Raw genomic sequence first — 16079 nt, 5'->3', positions numbered from 1 at the left:
TCCTCTTCCATTGCTTGCAGAATATCTTCAGAAGCTCGAGGAAGTTCTCGTAATTGCCTTATTCTCTCTCGTTTCTTTCTCCTCAAATGAATCCAGGAGTTTTCAATGGCAGTCACAAACAGGCTAACTTCATCCTTTCCACAGGGAACACGCTTATGCTGAACCTATTGCAGAAAACAGCAGAATTTCATACTATCTGCTCACAGTTATGCTTTCAAGTAGGATGTTGTTTTAACATATAATACTTAATACTGTACCTTCAGATCAGTGAGAATCTTCTCTACCCAGGCTCTAACCACAGCAATAGCTTCTACAGCATCCCAGCCCATAGCTGCAGCTTTGATGGATAACTCTTTAACTGTAGAAGCCAAGACCATAAATGTAATTGGTTTTCGTGGTTTTTCTAATTTTCTTCTTTTAGAGGGAGGTGACTAGAAGAAGGAAGAAAAAAAAATTACACAGCCATGCAGTATCAGTGGGATAACTTTTGTACTCAGAAGATGTGGGGATTAAGAGTGTAATGTAAGCCACAAAACAGTCATTGACATGGCCTGTGTTTCACTTCACTCCAAAGAGTTTTAGACTAAAAACAGCTAACAGGATCATGCACTTTACACTAGCCTGAGGGACAGAGGGAGTTTATCTTCAGACGTTAGGCAAAAAGCTTTATTGGTTCCTTCAACTACTAGTTCTCTGTGAGCTGAGAAAGTGCAACTACTCTTGGGAATAGAGGTCAAGTGCTAATATCCACATTTTGATCCAAGTTCACTGAAGGTTTACTTGCATCTTCTATAAGGTTGGTTATTGTCTATACCTATCTTACAGTGTATGTACATCTGGATCCAAAAAAGCAACTGGCTCACATTACTTAAGGTAAACAAGCTCCAATTACATTCATGTAAGCAAGTCTGAGCTAGACATGTTCATATCTATTTGGTAACAGAATCTATACAGTAAATTAAAACCAAGTTCTCAGAGGGAAGCTTGAAGTTCAAATCTAGCCCCAAACTTAACATATTTTTAATACTACTAAATTCTATTTGAAGTATTGTTACAAGGAACCCTTACTTTCACTGAAACCCATAGGAAGTTCCTGCACAGGCTTTTTTTTTCCTCCCTAAACATAGGTCATTTATGAATCACATGTAACAACTGCTAACAGAAAACTGGCAGCCAGTTAAGAAATCCCACTGTCCATATAGCCCAGCGTATCCAATGTTCCAGTCGGAAGGAGAACAGTTTGTTTCACAGCAGTTACAGCTCATTAGGCCCTTCCTCAAATAAGAGCCACAGACAATCACAAGCAAACCAGAATTAAGCTACTTACAGGCACTTGTACATCATCATAGAAACTCCATGCCAGTGCCCATCTCATGGTGCGTCCTTGACAGAATTCAGTATGAGTAACTTTAGGAACCTATGCAAAGAAGCAATACAAAACTTTGTTTCATATTAATAAACAACATTGTTTTACTGCACACATTTTCAAATGTAAAAAAATTACAAAGTTAGCATTGAGTTATATTCTCATTACAGAAATGGAGATTCTTTCTGACACGGCTTCACTTGAAGCTGGTCAGTGCCAAGCCTGGTACCAGTGCCCAGGATTTCCCATCTCTGCTCTACCATGTGTTTGTACCCTTTCAGAGCTTCAAGTTCAGCAACACACGACACAACCCTTTTTGTGCAGTGATCCAGCACACCTGTAGCACACATCTGCACTCTGATTCTGCAAAAAGCACATCCTTTTTCCTTGTTCAGAATCTGCTCCTGTTCCACATTTGAATACTGAATCCATTGCTGCAGCAAACGAACACAGAACAAAGGCAACTAAATGCTGGGAAAACAAACCACTCACCTGTCTGCAGGTGGCAGAAACATGCCTAGAAACACTTCTCTATATTTGCCCGAAAAAATCAAGTCTGAACTTACACTGCCTTTAAATCTAAAACTCAGATGTTAGTGTTGTCTAGTCTTTTCACACATGGATGCTGTAAGGCATTTATGTATGGTATGGAGAATGTGCTAAACACTAGCAAGGATAAATACCAACCATCCTACATCACCCTGAGTTATCATCCAGAGCACAAGCCCCAGATCTGCACAGAAAGAGAAAGAAGGGGAAAAAAAAAAAATCTGCTACTTTTGAGAAATGCCTTCAAAAACAGAGAGGAAAAGGTGTCTCTACCCTACCCTAGAACTTTTCCCGCCTTTCGATTCCTAATTCTATCAAAATTTCCAATAAATACAGTAAAGGTCAAGGCAGTTTGAACAATGAGTGGACTTTCTGGAACATTTATGCTGCATCCTAACCTAAACCACAACACAGCATGTGCTTGGTTACAATGAACATATTCCTGGCTCTGATACAACAAAGATTACAAACCTGAACAAAATTATATTGGTAATTTCAAGAAAAATACAAAAGGAACCTTTTCTATGCAAGGTTTGCAAGGATTTCTCTCACCTTACTAAGAGTGAGGTGCAACAGTCCAAGGATAGGGAAGAAAGTCAGTTACTTGAAATTTTGTGCCTAGCTCAGCATCTGCTTTTGGCATTCCGTTTACGGATTCCCTATGGCCTGTAGTTCATCTTTCTGGGAATTGATTTCACCATCCATTCTCTTTCCTTCCACTCTCCACCACACACAAGGACAGATCTCACAATCACTTTCTTTGTATGGAAATTACAGAAGACTACGCTTCCTCCAGAAAGCCACAAAAACGTCCTTTGCACAGCCTTCTTGCATGAGAATAGTAGCACAAGGTTCAGTTTTACTTGGTGCCAGAATTGAACATAAACAAACCAATGCTGACACTTAAATAATGTTACAATTTCTTTTATCAACCAAATTGATAGATTTCATGTTAGCTAAGAGGAAAGAGAACTAGAATTTTTTTTTTTACAACAGTCCTGTTAAGGCTATTTTAAAGCAGAAACCTTGTATGTTCTAGAACGGACAAAGACATGCTTCTACATATGATAAAGACAAAAATCTGGAGATGATATGTGCTACTTAGCTATCAGCTTTGAATCTACAATAATTAAATCTCAACCACTTTGAGTGCCTTCCTAACAAGGAATCACAGCTTCTTCTTGTAAATAAAAACTCAGTAAAATAATTCAATAATAATTACCTACATGCATCGGAACATAGTATATATTGTATAGAACATATACAGGATATACACGGACTACATACAAACTCACCCCCTGGATTCGAAGTTCCTCTTTCAATGGTGCTAAACTGCATTTCTTCCCCAACATGCAACTGTACCATCTGCAAAGAACACATTAACAAAGCATTTTACAAATACAGATCAACTGAAAATGGCAACTATCAGAAAGAACTACTTGGATCAGAAACCTGCAAGAGTAATAGGAGATTTAAAAACAAAACAACAACAACTTCTTCACCAGCAAGTGCTCAAACCTCACCGCTCAAGCCACAGAAGGCAAAGGCAGGGATTGGGAGAAGATTGAGCCGCCCACTGTAGGAGAAGATCAGGTTCAAGACCATCTAAGGAACCTGAAGGTGCACAAGTCCATGGGACCTGATGAGATCCATCCGCAGTCCTGAAGGAACTGGCAGATGAAGTTGCTAAACCACTATCCATCGTATTTGAGAAGTCGTGGCAGTCTGGTGAAGTTCCCACTGACTGGAAAAGGGGAAACATAACCCCCATTTTTAAAAAGGGAAAAAAGGAAGACCCGGGGAACTACAGGCCAGTCAGTCTCACCTCTGTGCCTGGGAAGATCATGCAACAGAGCCTCCTGGAAGCTATGCTAAGGCACATGGAGGACAGGGAGGTGATTTGAGACAGCCAGCATGGTTTCACCAAGGGTGAGTCCTGCCTGACCAACCTACTGGCCTTCTATGGTGGACTGACTACATCAGTGGACATGGGAAGAGCTACAGATGTCGTCTGTCTGGGTCTCTGTAAGGCCTTTGACACGGTCCCCCACAACATCCTTCTCTCTAAACTGGAGAGAGATGGATTTGATGGGTGGACTGTCCAGCGGATGAGGAATTGGTTGGATGGTCGCATCCAGAGGGTAGTGGTCAACGGCTCAATGTCCAGATGGAGGTCGGTGACAAGCAGTGCCCCGCAGGGTCTGTATTGGGACCAGTACTGTTTAATATCTTCATCAGTGACATAGACAGTGGGATCGAGTGCACGCTCAGCAAGTTTGCAGACAACACCAAGCTGAGTGGGGCGGCTGACTTGCCTGAGGGATGGGATGCCATCAGAGGGACCTGGACAAGCTCAAGAAGTGGGCCTGTGTGAACCTCATAAGGTTCAACAAGGCCAAGTGCAAGGTCCTGCACCTGGGTCAGGGCAACCCCCAGTATCAATACAGGCTGGGGGATGAAGGGATTGAGAGCAGCCCTATCGAGAAGGACTTGGGGGTACTGGTGGATGAAAAGCTGGACATGAGCTGACAATGTGCGCTCGCAGCCCAGAAGGCCAACCGTATCAAGAAGCATGGCCAGCAGGTCAAGGGAGGCGATTCTGCCCCTCTGCTCTGCTCTGGTGAGACCCCACCTGGAGTACAGCATCCAGCTCTGGAGTCCTCAGCACAAGAAAGACATGGACCTGTTGGAGCAGGTCCAGAGGAGGGCCATGAAAATGATCGGGGGGTGGAACATCCCTCCTCTGAAGAAAGGCTGAGAGAGTTGGGGTTATTCAGCCTGGAGGAGAGAAGGCTTCAGGGAGACCTTATTGCAGCCTTTCAGTACTTAAAAGGGGCTTATAAGAAAGATAGCGGCAAACTTTTTAGCAGGGCCTGTTGCAACAGGACAAGGGGGAATGGTTTTAAACCAAAAGAGGGTAGATTTAGACTAGATACAAGGAAGACATTTTTTACAATGAGGGTGGTGAAACACTGGCACAGGTTGCCCAGAGAGGTGGTAGATGCCCCATCCCTGGAAACATTCAAGGTCAGGTTGGACGGGGCTCTGAGCAACCTGATCGAGTTGAAGATGTCCCTGTCCATGGCAGGGGGGTTGGACTAGATGACCTTTAAAGGTCCCTTCCAACCCAAACTATTCTATGATTCTATGAAAATCACACTCTTACACAGAGTGACTAGGACATAGTACAACATAAATCAGAACAGAAGGCCCAAAGACAGACTGGACAGGGGAATCTTTTTGAGTTTTTCAGAAATACATTAAGACTATTATTGAAACAGCACCTAAGCAACCAAGAATGTTGTTTCAAAGAGTGACTTCAGTTATGTGGAAGATGCTACCCCTTACAATAACCTGTTTCAATTTCTCCAGTTTCTTCGGAGAATGAATCAGAATAAAAAGGAATATTCCGCTATTGACAAGCATTTGTGCCTCAGAAGCAGACATTCTGACTACCACTTCTGCTCATTCATAACTCATTATCCAGGTTTCCATCACCTAATCCATATTTCATAAAGAAACAAAAGCGAAAAAAAGGAAAGACATTTATTTTCCCACTTCTGGTGAAGCTTATTCTTCCATCAGCTTCACATGTTCAATATCTCCAAACATTAAACCTCTGTTCTTCATCTAAATTACTATTCAAGCTCTACAACCCCCTCTTCCAGACTTTTTTGATGACTGGATCCAAAAAGCTTATTTGTAAATATAATGTATTGAAGTACGAAAATTAGAGTTCCCAGTTATCAAAGGACAGTTTCCTCTAGGGTATGCATCTAAACTGAAGGCAAGCACTTTAAATTGCTCACACATACAAATAAAATATATTGTAAACTAAAAAAAAAAAAAAGTATTATCAGTGGTGTTAAAGGACAATTATTTAAATTTACTTCCTGCATAATGCAATATACAGAATTTCACACAATACTTAAATGAAACCCCAAAATTTCTAACAAAACTAAACCACACATCTTTCCCAAAATTACAAAATACTGAACCTGCGACTGAAGTAGGGATGGGGGTAAATAAGTGAAGATCATCTCCTGACCCAAGGGAGTCTCTATGTACTAACAGTTCCTTACTCATGCCCCTTGGTAGAGTTGCCAAACCTTATCTCTAACAAAATAGGAAACAGTATTTTAAGTAAACTGTTCTTTCTGTAACAGATTCTCCAAGGTAGTTTGTTGAAAACCATGAACTGAACCATTCCTACCCCCCAAAAACACAGAGCTTATTTTTCCTTAATATGGTACACAGTTAGCATGTGGGTATGTTCTATGCCTTACGCTATCAATTTACCAGCTCAAGAGATACCCTTCTCTTTCCTAGAGGAGTGGTGTTGCCAAGAGGAGCAATACAGGAGTGATGCATTCCTCATAATTCCCCATCACCTTTTCAAGGCAAAGACTTCTTGCCTTGAAAGTAACATCAATCAGTTCTCTACTACATTTGCCACTCCCTTCGAGGTCATCAAACAGCAGCTTATCAAAAGCAAGTTTCCCCTGGATCTACACACACCATGTGGAACCGGAAACAATTTTGCTATTGCATTTCCAGAAGTCATCACAGATGCATCCCCTGCCCCACCTTACAGAACCAATTAAGTGCTCAACTGTATACATGTGCTTTCCAGATCACAGTATTTTATACAATACACCACATGCTCCTGTGAAAACTACACTGGTGGAATAAAACCACTACGTATCAGAAAGAAGATGTACAAAGGAAAAAAACATCCAGCTGCAAGTGGAAGAACATTTAAAATATATACATATACACTATCACTTCCTCTCTGACCTGCCAGACATGATGCTCAGAAGAAAGCTTCAGAACACCTCTGTCACTTCCTTACCTGCACCCTCGCTTAAGTCGTCTTCTTATATTCTATGTTAGTGATGAGTTTATCAGGGTCACATGGAAGGGGAATATAGACATCTGCTTAGATTTTTTTTTTTGCCTCCCCTCACCCATTGTATCACTGACTAAATTCAGAACAATGGTTTCAGTTTATATTTAGTTTTGAAAAATCACTACATTTTAGACACGAATAAGAGCATACACACCTAAAAGCCTGGCTACATCAAGTAACCTAAAATAACATTCTACTCACAAACTTTGACAGGAATACCAGTCATTTTACAGTGTCCTTGCTGGCACAAACAAGATTGCTAAAAAGTCTCAAAAGTTTAATTCTTCTGGCTTGTAGCCACTTCTGAACATAAAAACCTTTATTTTATCACTCTGCCATACTATCTATCCCCTTTTTATATTTTATAAGATTTGGCGGGTGACAGAGAAAGGAAGGACATTAAAAAAAAAAAACACCACGTTTCAGGGTTTGCAAAATTGCAAGCTCTGCAAACCTTCTCAACTTTTTTTCTTCAAAGCACTACAAGACAGAAGCACTTCTAACAGAGGCAAATGCAGTTTTGCTTTGTCTTGTTTCTCCAAAAACTGAATATATTCTTCATTTTTTCAGGCCCATTACTAGAAAACAAACATTCTAAAAAAAAATTTGGTATTAGAGAGATGAAGATGAGATTCTAATGTAATGTTCTGCCTAGAAAGGTCTAAAGCAAACAAAAACAAAACACTACTTGAACATATAAAAGGCAGGCTATATTTCCTTTGCTTAGGGCACTGATGAAGCTGTGGTAACACACACATAAAAACACACATAAAATTATATTTTAGAAGGATATTAAAAAAAACCCAAAGGAATCTTCCAGAAGAGCTAGAGAAATAATACACAGCACTGGAGGAGGGTAAGTCTGATAGTCAAAAAACTGAAGGTGTGCCATCTGTTTATCTTGTTCAAAAGAAGGTTTCACTATGGTTTTTATTGCAGCTTATGTTCCCCCAAGATAGCATTCAGTACAACAGTGCCCTTTAGTAGACAAAGCTTCAAGTTACCAAAATTCAGCCACAAAAAGACAGAAACTTTTAGGTAATGAACAGATAACGAGGCAATGCCATAAATCTTCCCATCCCAGATGCCCTTAAGAATCAACACTGACTGTCTTTAGCAAGTATGTGTGCTAATTTAGCAGCAAGCTACAAGTGTCACTGGTACAGGCTTTTTTTGCCATCTGCCTTTATATACTTCCAATGATGAGTTGTAATTGTTTGATGCTCAGGAACAACTAATTTTAATAAACTGAGACTAATTACTGATGTGTATGTATCATTAAACAAACCAAACAGATACCACTGGACCACAGCTACATTCCTGACTTATAATATCATTTTCACATGATTTCTGCCAAAGAAGCAGATAAAAGGTAGTTTTTTTTTTTAACTGGAACAAACTGCTTACCGTAACCTCTTTTTAAGTTGTAGACTATCATGAATAATTCTTTTGACAAATTCTAGTTCTCCCCCCTCAGCCATGATTTCTGTGATCCCTCCTGTATTTACAGAACTGGGAGGGGGACGCCGTGGATTTCGAGAATTTACTCCCTGGATAAAAAAAGAATATTTGAGATTAACTTTTAATGAAATCTTAGGCTGCTTTGTACACTGCTTCCTGCCTCAATCTTTAGTGGGTAGCAAGTTTCACCACCTCTAGTTATCGTCCCCCATCAGAACCATGGATAATAGACAAAGATACATTCAAAATAAACATAACTGAGTGAATTCCCTACAATCTCAAACCTAGGTAAGTTACTTGTCACACACCAATATCCTGCTAATATGAAATATGTGGTAAGACATGCTGTTTACATGCATCTACACAATTACAATCTATAGTGTTTAATTTCAACACTTAAATCTTTTTTCTTATCTTATCTTATAGAGTTAAGTTTCTGACTATATTTAGTAGGTATTGCAAGAACTGTTCTGAGCTGTATGATATTGCCTAAATCACTAAGGAAACGAAAAATAGACAGGCAAGATGCCAGAAACTAATTCTTCTGTATCGCTGTCATGCAACAGGCACTTGATTTTAGATTTACTAGCTGTCTGCTTTCCAAACTAATTCTCTAAGGCAGTAAGAAATTGTGAAAAAAAATTCTACAGGTCATCCTCCACTTTAGGAAGGGTAACAGTTAAGTTTTTCAAAACTCCTTTGGGGCGGGGGGTGGGGAGGGAGGAGACTTAAATGCTATTTCATAATGATTTGGGATTTTCCGCTCACCCTTCCCCAAGGGAAGAGGTTCAATTGTTGCTACCCTCCCACTCACTGAACACTGACGTACATGCAACATTTAGTTTGTTAACTTACCTTCGCTTCCAATTGGTTGGCAAAAAAGGGGGGGTTGCACATGCAGAAATCATAAACAATCTCAGATTCCTCTTTCAGTGCATCCATCAGAAGAGTCTTCTGTGGTACCTTAACCACTAATAGAAAACAGGAATTTGGTCAGTAAGGAACTTCGTATTTTATCTAGCATGTCATTTACGTTTCAGTGTTTCTTGAAACAATACATTGTATAAAAACTGTACTTTCTCAACATTACTTTCTACAAAAAAATGTAGCAAATACCAGCATGCAAATAAAGACTTCAGGTTAAGGATTAGTATATAAACAGCTCGTCTGTTTATACACAGTAATAGAATTACATGAGTCTGTTTGAAACAATAGGAACTGCTTGAGTTATGCTGAGTTCTCTGATGCAACTACAAATTCACTTTAAGCACTTCCAAAAATTAACACAAGTGTTAGTTAATCACCCCACAGGCTCCTCAGAGATAAAAAAAATCCTAGTCTAAACAATTTTTTTTAAGACATGGAATTCTAGAATGGTACTTAAGAAAATGTACTGTTTGGTCTTTCCAGACTGTAAAGCTAAGAAAGACTAAGATAAGGCATCTTCGCTCAAGTTACACAGCACCAAGATTAGCTTTAAATCTAATCTTATAATAAAACAGAATTAATGTGTTAGCAATACTATGCATACTGCAGAAGAACTGTAGTCTTATACAGTTTAGAAGAATCACAACTAAAGAGAAAGATTAGAGTTCCTTTCTGGACAAACCTTCTGCTTACTAGGGTCCAGCAACTTATTACCCATCACAAGGATGAAGCCAAACATCCCACATAGATCTCCACTCTCTTTCCCCAAAGGCTATATAATTCCCTTGGAAATCGTGGTCAAGTCCTGTCACACATCTTCTGAAGACCACAGGAATTCCAGCCCAAGGAGCAGGCATTTAAATATGGATGAAGTCCAGTTAAAGCATGTATAAAGATTATTACAAGCACGACTTCTTGCAGATACCAGTCCTGCAACTCACGGATAATGCACATAGAACGAAGATATTTAGAACAGAGGCAGAAGACATGCCTCCCTTCCTAACATTTACTACTACAGTTTATCATCATCCTAAGAATACAAAATTGTTAGGGTAGCAGGCAATTACCAAAGTTCAGGTTATATATAGCAAGAATAATACCTAGAAACACTCACTAACTTTAAAGCTGCAGTTCTGTAAGTCACAAGCATTTCAGAGTACAGAAATTTATAGTCAAGAGATGAACAAATTTTAAATTTTAAATTCTATGAGAATAGTTCATTTTAAAAATATATTAACACATTGTTCCCTGGTTTATAATCTTAAATTTCTAAATTAAACCTTTAGTCTTTCTCCTTATATTAAGTTATTCACATTTAAAATTGTTGACATTAAAGTGTGACACTTTCTTATCTCTGTAGATATCTGTTCCCCTGCTTCCCTTATAACATTAAAAAATGGTAAACTAATAAAATTAGTAATTACTAATTACAAATTACTAAATACAAATTACTAATTACAATTACACATCACAGTCAAAGCCAAAAGTTCTTCAGCCAGGCATTACATCAGTTGGACTGATGGTTTTCAGGTTACAGTCTTCCAAGAAATCACTACATGTCTCCAGAAGCTGCACAGCGCATGCTTTTGGCACTGAGGTGCAACATAGCAGTTGCTGTTGCACACAGAGGAGACATTTACTTATATAAATGCTTCGAAATACCCAGCCCACAGTTATCAGAGTATTTCACTGCCTGCCTTGTTAGCAATACCCTTTTCGATTTTATGGAAGAGGGAAAAGAAAAACAACCCAACCAACCAACCATGGAAATAGTTTTTACAGTAGAGAAAGCAATGGGGCTAAGATGAGCAAAACTCTGCAAAAAGATCATGTTAATCTGAGCAGTAACACATGGTCTATTGTACATACTTTCTAACATTAGTGTAAAGTTACTTAGAAGATGACAACAAAGAACTTGCTAAACGACATAGCACTGTTAAACCACATCTCACCTACATAGCTAGATGTTTAATTGCCAATATGTGATTTTATTTGGAAATAAGAAAGCAAGTAAAACAAACAGGAAGCAAACAATGTAATAATCATGTCGCAGAGCAATCCTAAATTACCTTGCAAGCAGTTTGAAGACTTCCAGAGTCCAAAATCTCTTAATCTACCATTACATACAAGGTACTGATTTTTTTTTTTTTTTTTTAAAATACCAGCAAATTCTGGCCATCATCCCATTCCAGTAAAATAGATGCACAACTCAGAACACCATCTAATTTTTTTTAGCATTTACAATCAATCCCCAGGTTTATCAGTTTCTGTTTTGCACATACAGGAGAGATTCCCTTTGGAAGAAGGCTATTACAAACAATATTTCACTTTCAGCAAAAAAACATTACTTTTTTTTCCTCTGGGAAGAAAGACACTATGATGCAATTAGTAAATCATCGCTGCATTATTGCTGTTTTTACTATCACCCAATTTTTTTTTTTCATTGAAGTTAGAAGAACAAAGGCTATATTCCAACATGATCTCCAAATGAAGCTATTTGGCAAAAATTTCAAGACAGACTCTTAGAACACAACAAAAATCATGATTCGTTTTTTTTTTTTTTAAATAACAGAGGTACAGAAAGATTTCTAATCTGACCCCAAAATGCCTTGCTAAACAAGTTACTAGCTACAGTACTATACTCAGCTCTAGCTAAACAATTCAGGCCCAGGAGTTAAAAAGTGGCAGGGTGGACCATTCCCAGGCAGCATCTGGCTATGGGTACCACCAGTGGTACTCCCCTGCCCGTGGCTCTGCCCACCAGCAATCAGCCATTTACTCCAGCTTATCAACTTCCTCACAACAGCTTCACATGAGGCATCTTCCCTTGCCAGAGGTTTTTCCAGCATAGTGAAACACCACCACACCACTAAAAATCCTATGATGGCAGTACTAACAGAAAAATGTCATTGTTCCTCACATCAAGTCCTGGATCTTCAAGATTGACACGGACGACAGACCAAGGCGACAACATTTTGGTAAAAAGGATGCTTTCAAATTCCAGCAGAACTAAAGTTTTTATTTCAGAGCTGAATAATGGACGTGCTTTTTAGTATACTGAGTTCCTACAGAAAATTTTCCAAGCTCATCCACAGACCATGTCTGGCACACTGCTACTACTACCACAGTCGTTGTTAGGAACTCATTCAGAAATGAGGACGAAGGGTTCTCCCTGCACAAGATACTTACATGCGGCAGTGTCATGCAAATTATCTGAGGGGAGCACTCCAGGTCTCCTAGCAGCAGAAACAGCACGAACTCTAAGAAATACCTCAGTAACAAAGAATACGGAGAGGAAAAAAGACCCCAGGGAGAAGTTTAACTTTCAGATTTTCATAAGGAAGAACAGTTCTCTACCCACACATCCTTAGTAAACATTCTGCTAAACAACTGAGCATGTATTTGGCAGGAATACGGATTCTGTTATGCCACTGAACATGGCAAAAATAGGTCACAACATTTGTATGCTACTAAATACCTTATTACATCATACCTTTTATGAGATCAGACAAGTTATTCTGTTCCACATTCTTCTTGGCATAATTGAAGCACATATCATCCACTTCTGTTGCAAGAAAATACCAGCCATTCAAAGTTGCTCCAAGTAATGGGTATATGCAAGATGCCCCTGTCCCTGCAGAAGTGAAAAGCCATGAGAAAGGCAAAACAAGTCTCTGGTGTTATATGCAGTGTGGCTGCTAACTATGTACTTTTTACAACAAAAAGAACTAATTTCAGGAAAATGTTGATTACTGATCATCTACTACTCTGAAGTTTTTTACTGAACTTTATCTTCTTAATTTGAAATACAGCATTGTCAAAGATGCACTTTTAATAAAATAATTTAATAATCTGGAATAAATTTTCTAGTAAATGATCAAGTTCTTTTTAAGCTTTTTTTTGTATATGACAGTGATTAATTTATATAGTGAAAGCCAAATATATTCTGGTTTTACTAAAAAAAAAAACCTATCACAAATATATTTCTTCTACATTTTTGTATTATCTACCGCAAATAATTTACTTTGATGCATACACCAACCACAAAAAAAAAATTACATTTCTGTTCCATCAGACTCTTTTTCTCTAATGTCCAAAACGATCAAAGAAATAGGAGTGCCAGTTAAGATATCTAAAAAGGCAGCCAGACAGATAAAAACTTGGTAACGAAGAGAAATATACGCTAGCACAAAATTATTCCTTCTCATAATTATGGCATAGCTAGGTGATCCAATTACCAGTGACAGTCAAATTTAGGACTGAAGTGAGTGGATACAAGAAAAGGGAAAAATATCTCACCACCACAAAACTTGAGTTCAAAGATATATCAAGAGTCTACTGTTATACTGACTTATTGAAACACAAATAACAATGTCTGTCAGTAAGCAAAAGCATGCAGTTATTTCCAGCACTCCCGTAACGTCCCTCTTGGATGACTTACTGCTTTCCCACAGTTGGAACACGAAAGCTCACTGCAAACTCTCAAACTGCAGATTTTTCAATATTTGGAGGACTTAAAAAGATCTGTCTCTTCTACTTAGCCACCTACCACGATGAAGTTCATAGAAATTGTTTTCAAAAATGCAACGTAATAGCAAATACGCAGAAGCTGGCTAACAAGTTTAGAAGTTATGAAAGGAAAGCAGCTGTGCACACACCACGTGATGATATAAACCTTGTATCCACCACAAATCCAGCTAAAAATGCAAGTCAGTATATTTCAGGAATTAAAAAAATTCCATTAAAAAAAAAAATCATGCTCACAAACACCAAGAAAATATTCATATAAAAACCGGCATGGTAACTGAGATTACCGAACGCAAACTTTGAGGAACTTAGTGACTTCGGCATTTTAATGTCAAGCTTAAAACTTAAGTTAAAAAGGAAATTCCAGCTTCTCTCAATTACATTATGAGTTTACTTCAGCACAAAACAATCTTCAAAAACAAGTCTTTGAAATCATAAAGGAAGATTCTATTGACAAAAATAAAAGAGGTGAACTGAATTCAAATGTACCATTGCAGGTACTTTTCAAAAAATTCATACAGAATCACTAAAAATTTGGAATCCAAATGCCAATTTTATTATCTGTATGTGAATATAGCTCCTTGCTCCTACAGAGATTGCCTTTTTTATTTCTAATGAAAACCAAATTATGTGCATTAGTGTGCATCTTATAAATCCACATCTCTACTGAATAACTGTTTATATTAATCTACTGCTTAATCCAGATATTATCCAGATACTGTCCAACAATCCAGATATTGAAACTGAACAGCTGCAATGCTCCTAGACATGTGCACTGGACAGTATCATCCATCTCTGGATGCTTAGTCCGGTTTAAAAAATATTTTGTTTTCAACATTATACAGGAAATCTTTGACCATCTAAAACCAAAAGGCAGCTTTGCTAGTATTTGCCTTGGTTTCTAATTAAGCCTCTTTTACACTTAGCTCATAAAAATATCTGAATTTAAATAAATGAATCGAAGTTTAAAAAAGAAATCATTCATCTGTCAAATACACCTGACACCATAGAAAAAAATTTATTAAAAGGAATGCTAGAAAATATTGCTATGCAATGCACAAACTCTCTCACGCAGACATCCAAAAGCAAAATTAATAGATTGCTAATATAACATAATTCACTAGTTAGAAGATTAGGAAGAAATTACATCTTTTTTTTTTTTAAATTCCTTTAGAATGACATTTTTGCCTGTGTTACTAGCAGCATAATTTTTGTATACCACACAAAGCTACGCTCAAGACACTTCAAGGCCACGAAAAGCCAAATAATTGCCTGCTATAGCCATTCTTGTGTTTGTGCAGAGAAATCCTCCCCACTAAGAAGCCAAATGAAATACCAGCAGAGTCAGATTGCCCGTTTCACCATGGCCAGCACAGTTCAGGATTTTTGTTTCTCAAACTGCACGTTTCTCAAAGGATACGTAACGAATTTTATCAGCTAGTTTCACTGACAGTAAATAACGACCTGAACGTTCTGCCTTTCCAAGTACCTATGTCAATGCCTCGCCTAAGGACTTGCTTGTCGGCATCCTGGTGACCAATGAGATCCTCCACCCAGTGGATGTAGTTCAGCCTCAAGGGAACGGTAGGAATAAGCCTTTCCACCGGGATGTCAATCGTAAGCCCAAAATCCTCCTTCAGTAGGGTACACGTCAGAGCTCTCACCGCCTCAGGGTCCTTGAAATTCAGGCTGAAAGGTACAAGCAGCAGTTGTGGGTGCCAGCGCCCTCTCGCTCGCCACATCCCGGGGGCGGACACACACGCACGGCGCTCGGGCGGCGGCGGGAGCCGCTGCACAGCCCCCGCCGCGGCCTGGCCTACCCTACCCCCCCCGCCCCCGCCCGCCGCTCCGCCAGCGGCCGCCGCGCGGGCCCTACCTCACCCTGCCGGTGAGGGTGGTCTGCACGTGCTGCTGGAACTCGGGGTACTTGGCGGCCAGGTAGGCGAAGTCGGGCGGTTTGTCCTTGTAGCGGTTGCGCGCGTGCATGGACTTGTTGAGGGCCATGGCGGGCGGTGAGGGAGGAACCGCCGGCAGCGCGGGGCGGATGAACGGCCGTCCCCGCCGCCGACCGACCTACCGGCGGAGCGCGCCGCCCGCCCAGTTTCCGGCGCGCACCGCGGTCCCCCCCCTTGGGGCGTACCAAGACGCAGCAGGCGGCGGGGGGGGGGGGGGGGGCCGGAGCCGCACACCGCCCCGCTCAGACCATCGCCCACCGCGGTGGCAGGGGAGCAGCGAGTCACCGCTGCTGCGATGGCACGGGCCGAATAGAGGGGCGACCAACGTATTTTATAATATAAACGTTTTATGTACGGGCATCATCGCTTCAGAGTTAGATACTCA

The 16079-nt window shown here is 39.7% G+C and overlaps 1 protein-coding gene across 1 annotated transcript in view; it reads right to left on the bottom strand.

Annotated features, from left to right (window-relative positions):
- METTL16 (methyltransferase 16, RNA N6-adenosine) overlaps positions 1–15862 on the bottom strand; it is a 17258-nt gene extending 1396 nt beyond the window's left edge. Inside the window, exons 1-9 of the mRNA XM_075163122.1 lie at positions 15616–15862; positions 15229–15428; positions 12706–12846; positions 9141–9256; positions 8232–8374; positions 3211–3280; positions 1328–1417; positions 258–431; positions 1–164 (exon numbers count right to left, since the gene is read on the bottom strand). Of these exons, the coding sequence (XP_075019223.1) occupies positions 1–164; positions 258–431; positions 1328–1417; positions 3211–3280; positions 8232–8374; positions 9141–9256; positions 12706–12846; positions 15229–15428; positions 15616–15743 (1226 nt within the window). The 5' untranslated portion in view covers positions 15744–15862. The remainder of the gene's footprint in view (positions 165–257; positions 432–1327; positions 1418–3210; positions 3281–8231; positions 8375–9140; positions 9257–12705; positions 12847–15228; positions 15429–15615) is intronic.
- Between the last annotated feature and the right edge of the window lie 217 nt (positions 15863–16079).

Source organism: Calonectris borealis, chromosome 1, assembly GCF_964195595.1.
Source record: "Calonectris borealis chromosome 1, bCalBor7.hap1.2, whole genome shotgun sequence".
Taxonomy (NCBI): Eukaryota; Metazoa; Chordata; class Aves; order Procellariiformes; family Procellariidae; genus Calonectris; species Calonectris borealis.
This window is presented reverse-complemented; position numbering and strand designations above follow the sequence as displayed.